This window comes from Ptychodera flava, unplaced genomic scaffold (genome assembly GCF_041260155.1).
Source record: "Ptychodera flava strain L36383 unplaced genomic scaffold, AS_Pfla_20210202 Scaffold_54__1_contigs__length_889265_pilon, whole genome shotgun sequence".
NCBI lineage: Eukaryota > Metazoa > Hemichordata > Enteropneusta > Ptychoderidae > Ptychodera > Ptychodera flava.
In genome coordinates, this window is record NW_027248376.1 from 357,501 (window position 1) to 369,297 (window position 11,797).

The window sequence follows — 11,797 nt, forward strand, 5'->3', positions numbered from 1 at the left end:
TCAAACTGGCCTTGACGGTCGCCTTCCCCGACTTTGCCCGTACCAACTTCCTGAATTGCTCTATAATGTCTTGTTTCCCTTTGGTAGGAATGTCAAAGTCATGAATGGTGTTCTCAACATACTCAATGAGTACATCGCCCTCTATCACCAGCTTTTGATCAGGCTTGCCGGTCTTGTCTGGACCCAAAGGCAGGAACTTCTGGAAAGCCATCATCAATTCTTGCTTTATTTCAAGGGGAACATCTACTTCATTGATTATTGCTCCTGTCTTTCGAACGAACTCTTGTCGATCAAAAACCAATTCAGAATGAATGGTATTCAGTCGTTGTAATTCTTTCTTTATCTGGATCCATTCATTTATGAGTTCATTGAGTTCAGATGTTCTACCTTTCTCTCGTTCCTGTGACATCCCCGTAGAATATCTCTGTCTCTAGCTTTGTCTCTTGTCTTTGCCTGCTCCATAGAGACATCGGCCCTTTTTCTCAGAACGTCGGATTCGATTTTATCATTTATTTCTTCGATGGCTTCAATAGACAGTTGATGTATGTTGGGACCTGAATAAAGGTATAATTGATAATGGTATATGACAAGGAATTTGATGACACAATTACAACCATGTTGTTCCGTAGTGAACTCCTTAAACTGCCAAGTTCAACAGGAGGATTGCAATTTTCTAGTCGTGCATTTCGACATTATCAAATTAATTGATATTAGAGAACAGTTCACCACTTGGGAAAGACTAAGATTCTAGTTATGGCGAACAATAAGAATGGACACAAATTGATATAGATGAAATGTAATTTTATGATCGTTTAGAATAAGAAATCGGTACCATACATCGTAGACCGTTGTAAATGCAAAAACGCTTAGGCACAGCATCTGGAGTCTTATATAAAGAGGACATCAATTATTTGGTCATATTTGATCGATATTTGATATAATGAGAATTTATTTATATTATATCATACCAGTATATTGATGGCGCAAATACAGCGATCTGATTGGTCGAGACGCGAAAAGAACCGTGGTATATTGGCGATATACCATGGCTGGCATACGCGCGAGCTCTCAGCTTGAGCAAAAATCCGTTTTTGCCAGAATTTCAATATACTGTTATGATATAATAGCAATAAATCACACCAAGTGACGGTATACCACTTCATATATGCACTCGATATCGCTCGTGCATATATGTCGTGAACTGGTCAAAATCTCGTGGTATACCGTCGCTGGGTGTGCTTTATTGCTTAAATATTGCTATCGATATATCAGTCCACAACAAAACACTCTATAAAATACGAGCTAGAACATTTTAGCATTAACGCTCTTCTACATATTCAATTATTAGACAACATTTAAAAATTCCCCATGCACAAAAGGTTTCGAACAGCAGTGGTGTATCTTTCGATCGAATCATTCCTTTATATCGTGTGCGTTTTGCTCACCTATCTACCCAGCAATAGTATGATGCATATTCGTCACTTGAGCATACCTTTGGTGTCTGTCAATTCCTCCTTACATAGCAGATACTCTTCATAGTCTATCGATGTTCCTAAGGACAGATAGAGGGCTCCAATTTCACCCAGCAGACTCTCAGACAGGAATGTACTCTTCACCATCCTGTAGAGACTTCTACTTGAATAGTCATCCATCAAAGACTCCAGGGCTTCCAGTGACTGGCAATCCATGATATAGGAAATGCTGTTTCTACCGATGTGATCCAAACGCATACCATTCCGGCGTTGATCTAGTTGTTTCCCTACCAGTTCTGCATTTTCCTTCGTTTTTTCGTTGTTGTAGAATGCAGCAGTAACATCCCTCACTTTTTGCCCTTCCTGCGGAATAACACCGTCTGGTCTCACTTTAACTTCAACTTGGCCTGGAACGGCAAAAAAGCTATCTCAAACTTAGCTTCGACACAGTCATTTATATTATTCGTACTCACAGCTGTTTCCTACATCTTTCCTACATCAAAATGGAAGATATTGATATAAAAAGTTTTTTAAGGCGGCCATTTAGTTCGAAGAGCTTCACATTGAAGATAAGACAGCGGATATTGACCCGTCGTACATATGATTTTCAGTAAATGATTTAATGTAGTAGATATCCGTAATTTGTTTTTATCACACGAAGTTTTACCGATACATTATTGACTTTTACGGTATTAAATATGCTATTTACATATAAATCTTACAAATGTGACAAACTATTATTTACAATAAGGGTATTCCAATATATAGCAGAATCTCGCACAGAGATTACTATAATATCATTTCCTGACGATGACCAAGTCGATATGTTCATAAGGCTTTTTTCCACTGTATTCAACTACTATCAAGTGCATTTTGGTGTCGCTTTGCAATATTTTAAATGATATATCAAAATATAGTTTCTTACCTGGCTGGCGTGGCCTCTTGTTTTTCTTTAACCAAAGCTGGTGGAAGGGAGTGTCTATTGACCTTCTTTCGGACTCAATGACATACGGTTTGTCTGTAATAAAACATTTTTATGACAGAAGCATTGACAAAAACCTAACGTGTTCAGTCCAAAATTGGTACTTAGCACAGCCTTCACATGTTCAAGGAAATGGTGAGCTGCTGTCAGCGAAACTTCACAATATCTCAACATGATACTCAACATGTGAGTTCTTTGTATAAGGACCAATCTTTGTATTCGCAATGCATTAAGCAATCACCGTAAGCGTTGGTCCCTGCAATCACCGTATGTGACTGAGCAGTGGTCAATCTGATAAGAATCTAGGTTGAGATTATAAATGGTCTTTGGAAGGAGAAATAAACAGGCGTTAACTTAATGTTTGGATTTGTATGCATACTACATTTTGTCTGTATGTAATTTCCTATTCTTCGGTATGTTGAATTGTCATTACATGAAATAGGACCCGCTCAGTAACTCGGATCATTTCAACATGTGAATATCGCTAGCTCACTTCCCAATTCGTGGTACACAACAACGGTTGTCTGAGGATGGTTTTCTTGGTGACTAAGTAAAAACCCATTTTTAAGTACCGATGGACTGCTCTTCAGCGTCATATATACGTGACAATTGTGTTCTTTGAGAAGGAACAACAGATGAACATAATCTAATTGAATCTTGTGTCAAATCATTTGCAGAACACAATCAATATTGACGATTAAAATCACCTGCTTCACTGCACTTTCATAACAGCTTCACTTCGAAAAAACAGATTTGTAGAGATGTACTTTAAATACAATGTATAGACTGCCGATGCGTTCTAAAGTGATACAAGTATTGGAATTTTAAATCGAAATGACCGACAGTATCAAATTAAAGAAGTATTGATGGTACATACATGCTCGCTTGCAAATGGTGTATATGCAATTCATCTTTTGAATTGAAAAAATCTGATGTCTAGCCTGCGTTCAAAAGATGTATGACAGAAAAAGTATAAAACATTGCCTAAACTCTCGTCCTTTTCTTTCCTTGCTCGCTTTACGTCACGATCGGGTGTGCATAATTTGTCACCATCATTATTTGCACGATCTGAAGAAGTAACAATATCCTTTTTTAAAAAGATAGTATTTTGTAACTTTATGTTCAGTGAGCATTACAGTACAAAATCTCTCTCTCTATCTCTCTCTCTCTCTCTCTCTCTCTCTCTCTCTCTCTCTCTCTCTCTCTCTCTCTCTCTCTCTCTCTCTCTCTCTCTCTCTCTCTCTCTCTCTCTCTCTCTCTCTCTCTCTCTCTCTCTCACAATCCCTCTCTCAAAATCTCTCAAAATTTCTCTCAAAATCTCTCAAAATCTCTCTCTCTCTCACCTTGCCGTCGTTTTCGTTCAGTACTTGCTTTCATATCTTTGGAAGAGACATCATTTTCTTCATCGTCGAATTCTTGAGTCGCCAATAATAGATCTTCAACTAATCCACGCCCTTGTTCTGTAAAACCAGTGCAATTACGTTTGTAGCATTTTAGTACTTAGCTATCATCATTATCATTAACTATCATAAACGTACGTACAGTAATAAAGTCTGTAGATAGTAACAGTGTCATATACATTTAAACTGTGCAATCATCAGGAGCCCCCCCCCCCCCAAAAAAAAAAAAAAAAAAAAAAAGAAAGGAAAGAAGTGACACATACCAGAAAATTATAAGTAATTCTATATGGCAAAATTGTTTCACACATCAAGACATTCCTTATTCTTTATGCAACAAACCATAGACCCTCGAGAAAAACGGGACAGGCAACTGCAATAGATAACAAAGGGTCTATGGCATTAGCAGCGTGCGATCCTACTTGGAATAATTAAGAGGTGTTAATGGGTCGAGGATGGAATGAAGCTGGACCCGGTCGACTACACAACGCCCAGTTAATAGACACGTGCATGCGGGTTTACGGTAATAATGTTTTCGGATTACAAGTTCTTTCGGATTACCCGCAAGTCCATTTTAGAAAGAAAAGGTTTACAACTATATTGAGAAGAATTCGTGAAAATGGTTTTAAAGTACTTTTTACATACTGGTAGCGAGATTCGATGCAACTACAAGTTTAGTCTGCAGGGAGTTAGTATGTTGCTGTAAAGTGACAAAGTTTCGAATAGAAATCCGAAACACATATCGCTGCAGTTAAAACAAGGTAAAGAAAAATGACCTCTAAAATTTTGGTACTGTTTTAGCCTAAAGAAACTTTAATCATAGACCCTCGTTTTTCTCGAGGGTCTATGGACAACACACAGCCCGTTCAGTATCTTCGTACTGTAAAAATACTGTAAAAGTTCTACTGTACGTTCTAACATTTGGCTTCATTATAAAATACTAATTGTGGGTGATACCTGTATTTAGTTCATCTCTTTCCTCTCTCTTTGTTGTCCTTGACTGGTTGCCGTCAACTCGATTTTCATCGCCGTCACCTAGGAAAAGAGGTGACACTTATTTTAAAACGAAAGACTGCACATAACAGCATAGGAAATACTTCGATATATATATATATATATATATATATATATATATATATATATATATATATATATATATATATATATATATATATATATATATATTATCGCCCTCAGATTTAACGTTTCGATTTGGTCGGATTCACCAGGGTGCTCGTGTTCATATGTTGTCGATTTTTCTTCGATATCTCTGTGAGATGTTGAAAAAAAATCAGGTTGACAAGGCCTATTAACATATGACTCATGTAATGTTTCAACTGTACATGTCTCTACTTTCGTTTATATATTTACCAAGGAGACACTCCAAGCTTGTTATTGCGAATAGTTGTAAGTAGCTCGGCCTGCATAAGACATAACAGGTATTGTAGGGATTGTAATGTGTGACTGAAAACAAATACGCCATTAGAATTGAGGTTGATGACTTTCTTTACATATCCGGAAGTCAGTCCGAGTGAAAATTTCAACTCTGCGACATAGTCTTTCCCTTAGAATGAATTTCATTTCTCGTTCATTATAAAACAATGTTACTTTTTAAATCTACTTTTACTCGATAGGTAATACTCCTTGTATTCTAATGACATATCATCTTGTGAGACAACGCATTGCTGACCATTAATAATTTGTTGATCCTTCAAATATTTTGCATGTATACATTTATCACCATCTGGAGACGTCACGTTAAAATATCCTAGGGCATCACTAGAGAAAAGTGTTGCATCAGGCCGACACACATATAACCTGATATTCGTACACTTACACTGCTAAAAAATGGTTTCCTATCCTGATATTTTGCACTCATAACTGTAACGAGAAAAAATGGAGCCCGTAAGTAGGTTTTCTGAAATCGTTTTAATACATACCTTACTCATAATTTTTCCTGTTCATTACTCTTTTATGACGTTAGGTCTCCTTAAGTCAAGTCTTACCTTTACTTTCTTGATTACCAAACGTGCCTGAAAGATTTCTATCATGGCGTGCTGTTCCTGCTGCGTCTTCTTCAGTTAATGATTCAGGAACTGTTAGAAGGGGAATAACTTATGAAAATTAACACCAGGTGAACTGTCAAACTAAATCGCAAGAGTGCTTAACTTTGTTTTCGACATCACATTTTTTCTGGCTTCCCCTCGTGGACTGTCTGTCTGTGTGTCTAGCTGTTTTATGCTTAGTCTTTTTCTGCCAGTCTCTCTAAATGTCTGTCTCTGTCTCCTCACATTTTATAGCATTTTTCTCCTGTCAATTTGACAGCATCTACACACTCTGATACGACACACGCACACGCTCACCTACTCATACACTGGAATGTTTATGTACTCTATAAGAGTGTACCTGTGTGCTTAACGGCATGTTCTGTTTCCTCCGCTGTTTCTTTCTTTTCAGAAGATGTGTCTTGCATATCAGCTGTTAAAGTTGCAATGAAGGTTTCGTTTACGCCTTGTTGATTCCCAGCAACTTTCTCAATGATGTGTTGTCTTATCACCTTCGCTCGTTGCGACGCTGTCTGGTTTTCCAGCATGACGGACGTTATCCGTTTCGCCAACTCTGCCGGATCTCTAACCATGTCTTTGGCACATTCTCTTGCTTCAGTAATACCAATGTGTTTGTCTACCATCTCGTGGCTGTGGGATCCTTTGAGGAAGACAACAGGTATCGCTGCGCACATAGCTGCCATGGTGAGGTTTGCATAACTTGTTGAAGAAGGCGGAATTAGTACAAGATGAGAAGAAAACAGTTCGCGGTTAAATTCCTCAGTAGTTGTCACGTAAGTAGGCGTGATCTTCAATTCGGGACTACGCGTCAGCTTTTTCACGATTTCTTCTTCCTTACTTGGTGGTATTCCTATAATTTTCCATGCCGGTGGCGTTTTCTGCAATAGGTCTAGATTTTCAGCGACTTTGTTAACGGCATTAATGATGACATCAAGTTTCTTGGGATCTTCAAATTCGTATTCTTGAACAATGGATAGAATTTGGAATGCTTCGTGTTCAAGATTGGGGAGCACTTCTGATATTGAGGGCGATAAGTATTCCTCGAACACAATGGGAGAAAGCAGCTGTTGATTAGTGCCGCGATAAAGTCGTCTATACCTTCCGTAAACCTTTTCCCCAAGGGAAAATGAACACTTTGCATTTTTAAATTCATCTGACATAATTTTCTTTCTAAATTCCACTTCCTCCTTACTACAGCCTACAATCAAAGGTGTTATGTCATCTTTATCAAAGAGATTGATCAGATAACAAGACGCATGAGGAAACACCTTGCACGTGATATGAAAGGCAGCTTCTGAGGTGAACGCACTGAAGCCAAACACGAATTTGACATTTGTCAATTCTTCTAGCTTTGGATAGTGTATGTTATGATACAACAACCAGTCACGATGTGGCTCTCTGAATTTAAATGAGCCTGTTTTTGTCGGAAGATGAAGTGTTACACCCATTTCTTCGGCTTCACGTTCCTCTTCTTCTGTTGCTTGTAGAGCTGTACAATGGACAGATATTCCCATGTCCTGTAGAAGTCTTATCGCCAGATGAAGACCATCGGTAACTCCTCCATGAATTGACGGTCCCCATCGATCACATACGATTACAGCCTTCTTTACCATACTCCTGTGAACAAAAAAAAAGTTTTATGACAGTTGGTTCGCATTGACAAACGGTGTTGCATGTAAACTTTACATGATTTTTATTCACCTTTGCGTGTTTCTTGATCAAAACAACTTTCCTTGCGGCTTATAAAGTATCAGAGCTAAATCGTCGACACATTATTTATCACAGAGTAATTATATAGTTGGCGAAAATTCGCATATTTTGAATGCGATTCGTCACCATGACACAGTGTCCTCTTACCGGCCTCGAACTTGTGATACTTTAGAGCGAGATAAAAACAGGGTCTCATCATATTTTCCACTCTAGCATATAGAATTGTCCCAGAGGCGTGCATGTGTAATTACAGTTGCGATTGATAACATTGCACATAAATGTCTAAAGGTTTCTGAGGTAAGAAGGTTATGAAGTATCACAAAAGAAATACAGTAATACGCATTTAAGGGATCGATCAGTGCATCAAGCGACTTGTTATGAGTCTGTTGAACAGCGGCACTATTTAAGGGTTCCAACAATCATAGAATAGATCACATAGATACACGAACTAATCTATCTATGTGACCGTCCATGCCAAATGGAAATAACGTCCTTTCTAAATTTATAACTCCCCCAGCACTACAATGATCCTAGATTTTGAATTAATTTGACGATTGTACACTGGCACCTACTGCAAAGTACTTTATCTCCTTGAGACTCTTGGTCATGCTTGTATATTATGATCATTGACATTGAAATAATTTAGTAAGTGGGTCACATCTGACATTCCAATTCTCTTTATATCGACCTATAGAGGGCACCCGTGTCACCTGACACAGGGCCTTCAAATTGCTAGGCACACTTATTGTAGTGTACGTCAGTTTATATGCTTTGTATGCATTTTTTCACAGCCGTACCATTGTCGTGAAAATTTGCTCCTGCAATTATTAGTAAAGGTTATACTTGTCACGCTATGAAGGGTGCATTGGCTTGCTAGCTTACTAATGTGCGTCTGTATATTTACCTTTTGGTGTTCGTTGTCGTTGTACTGCCACGTCGGCCGCCATTACCATCTGGGCGTTTGGCAGGTACACCGCCTTTGCTGCCAGAAGTACTTGGTTTTACGTCAGAGCTTGCCATGCTGACTCTGGTTCTGAGCAAATCAAAGTCAAAGATGACTTACATCTAATGGGTTGACGTAACTGTGATCAAGGATAAACGAGATCGGTCAGAGCGAAAGACAAGAATAGAACTGAACTGTTCAAGAGTTGCAGAACCCGTGACAGAAGCCTTAGTTAATTATTAACTTTTTTATTTCAGTGTAAAACGGCGACGTGCGTCGTACTTTTGTTTGTAATATGTGTTTTAGGCCTATTGATTATCTTAGCTGCGTGACGGATCATATGAAACATGTTATCGAGTCTTTTTTATAATTTCGGAAATGCCTCGCTAAAATTAGATCTTAACTCGTACACAAATATAAGTATGCTTGCAAAAAAATCATGCGTACCGTGTTCGTCCACTTAAATCTGGCCAATCCCATGGGCTTGCCTTAACAATATACCCATGGTAGCCAAGGACTAGGTTCTCCATATTGGCCTCAAACCTTAGCAGTTGCCACTGTGCAGCAGTGGGTTTGCTTCTATTTCAACCGTTTACTCATGTTGTACAGTTTGACAGAAAGACAATTACAACCATAGCAGTAATGACATCTGGACCTTTCCCTGTTAATCAGCCTTGTTATCAATCTTTCAATCTCCCCCTACACGTTTTTGTCATTCTCCTCTTCCAAATTATTACAACCGTAGCATCATCATTATCATCATAAGGTAGAAAATACAATTCGTTCCAATAATGGAACAATGGATGGAAGTCTCGGTATTACACCAGCGTCTATAATACTTCATCCGAATTAGTGTATTATTATCAACCGATAGAGCATGAGGCTACTCAACTCTGACAAGGTTAAGTATTAACGAGACTATGTACGTTGACCACCTTAAAACAGACAGACTCTGAGACAAAAACGCAATATCTTTAATGGAATTAGACACTTAAAACATAAGTGCAATGAAATCGAATTGAAAATAGAGGATGTATGTCAGTCTTGCAATGTTTATAGCGAAGCGACATTGAATATTGTCCAAGATACTGTGCCTTCTCGTTTCCAGGTGATGTTGTTACAGAGTTCCGGGAACCCAATGTGTAATTTATACACGTTATCTTCGCCAATCGCAATGCATTAATATTGTTTTCTTTCATAAAAGTAACTATTTACAGCAAAGATATTAAGTGTCTGTCAATAATAACACTTCACCAAGTCTTGGTATTGAATGTTGAGTACCAAACGGGTCAGTTTTGGGCCCTACATCGTTTTTACTATTTATCAATGACATAACCAGCTCATCAAACCTCTTCAATTTTCATTTGTTCGATGATGACACAAATATTTTCCACACATTCCTGAAAACTACTTTAATATAAATCTAAATGATGTCGACTTGCAATTCAAAAACGTTCCAGATTGGTGTAATGTTTATAAACTTACCGTAAATCGTGCTAAGACTAAGTATATTTTCTTTAAAAATAATAAGAGAAAAATAACTCAGCTAGGTTCACTCCATATCAATGGTGAGATTATTGAAGAAGTGGAAGCCACATCATTTGTAGGTGTTGTTATTGACAGGCATCTGACATGGTCAAAACATATTGAACAGGTTAAATCCAGTCAGGAAAAAAGTTGGCATTCTTTTCAAACTAAGAAAGTACTTTCCCAAACACATTCTTGTACTTAATCTACAAAGCTTTCATTCAACCTCATATAACATATGGACTAGAGGTCTGGGGAACCACATATCGGTCTCATTTGACGTGTATTCACCTAGCACAGAAAATGGCAGTTAGAGCAATGACCTTTAGTCACTTCACAGCAAATTCATCCGATTTATTTCGACAGTTACACATTCTTGATATTTTCAAACTTCACAAATTACAAGTTTGTTCCTTTATGTACGAGGTAATTAACGTTACCTTGCCTCATCAATTTTTAAATTACTGTTCCATTCCATCACACTGCTATAGTACTCGACATAAAGAGATAGGAAACCTTTTGTTCCAACTATCAACACAACTATGGGCAAACATGCAATATCTTACACAGGAAGTATTTTATGGAACACCCTACCACATGATATTAGATCAAAACCGTCTCTTAGCTCCTTCCGACAATCCCTCGAAATAATGTTGACATACACATAAAAAAGATGGTCCATAGACATGACGGAGCATTATTTCCTGTTGCACAAGAATTGATGTACTATCGCCCTCAAATATATGTTTATTAGATTAATCAAAATTGAATTTACAGAGGAAATGGACTTTGACTAGCAGTTTTGCTATTTTTCCATTTCCTATTAACCCTGTGACTTATATATGAATATATAAAGTTCTGTATATTTACATTTTTTGCAAAAAAAGGTAAATAAATTATTATTATTTAAACATTAGCTTCCACAAATTATCGTACTCACTCTTCACTAGTCTCTATTATTGACTTCAGGTTGCGACGTACGAATTCTGTCGTCGTCCTTTCTGTCTCTCAACTACTATCTGTCTGTTGCATAGCTTGTTGTTTCCAAAATACTGAAGTTTTTCATACAAAGTTTTTTTTATAGTAGCATAGCAAATTAGCCTCATGAATTTCCGGAAATGCGTGTAGACAGGCACGGTCATCGATTTTTAGTTATTTCCAACAATCTATAGAGCAATGTAAAATTTACAATCAAAGCAGACACGTGCACAACGTCCAGGCCGAGATAGCAATCGCCACTGGCGGCATCGTTTATATATGCTGAAGATTCAGTTCAGTTCGGTAAATACAAAAGTATATCTTGATTATATGACATAGGCTGTCATGTATATCAGTGCATTTCACACAAAAATAAAATCAACTGTTTGTTGTCTTTCGTAAATACATTTATTATCGTTACATAGTTCCCAGCAAACTGATCAGAGTGGAGTTTGCGCAGTGGGACCTAGAATAATGCAAATAATTAGTCTTTGATTGATAAATTGCGTCCGCCTCTGCAATGAATTCACGCACTGCGCTGTTTGTCACAAACACACAAGAAATTATATGTTCTTAGTCATACACTTAAACCAAGTCATTGCAAACTACCAAATGACCTAATTGTTTCTATAATCCCTTTCCGAAATGTTCAGACTTGTATAATTACGTTTGCCAGGCGGATTTATGGCTTTACAGTGACATGTCTCCAGTCCGACGGAACT

At 37.7% G+C, this 11,797-nt stretch overlaps 2 protein-coding genes across 2 annotated transcripts in view; both read right to left on the bottom strand.

Moving 5' to 3' along the window:
- Positions 1–554, bottom strand: part of LOC139128456 (uncharacterized) — an 11,751-nt gene extending 11,197 nt beyond the window's left edge. Inside the window, exon 1 of the mRNA XM_070694225.1 lies at positions 1–554. This exon is cut by the window's left edge and continues 108 nt beyond it. Within this exon, the coding sequence (XP_070550326.1) occupies positions 1–409 (409 nt within the window). The 5' untranslated portion in view covers positions 410–554.
- Positions 555–1,478: 924 nt separating this feature from the next.
- LOC139128448 (uncharacterized) lies at positions 1,479–8,777 on the bottom strand. Its single transcript, XM_070694219.1, has 7 exons — positions 8,532–8,777; positions 6,258–7,534; positions 5,858–5,947; positions 4,809–4,886; positions 3,798–3,914; positions 2,398–2,490; positions 1,479–1,879 (listed from the first exon to the last, which is right to left on the bottom strand). The coding sequence occupies exons 1-7, from the start codon at positions 8,645–8,647 to the stop codon at positions 1,479–1,481; spliced, it is 2,172 nt and encodes a 723-aa protein (XP_070550320.1). The 5' UTR covers positions 8,648–8,777.
- Positions 8,778–11,797: the final 3,020 nt, after the last annotated feature.

Excerpts from the sequence above, each read along its gene's own strand:
- LOC139128448 (XM_070694219.1), bottom strand. The coding sequence starts at position 8,647 with ATGGCAAGCTCTGACGTAAAACCAAGTACTTCTGGCAGCAAAGGCGGT. Across the intron at positions 4,887-5,857 it reads TGGTAATCAAGAAAGTAAAG|GTGACGGCGATGAAAATCGA; the intron begins GTAAGACTTGAC and ends CTCTTTTCCTAG. Across the intron at positions 2,491-3,797 it reads TGAACGAAAACGACGGCAAG|ACAAACCGTATGTCATTGAG; the intron begins GTGAGAGAGAGA and ends GTTTTATTACAG.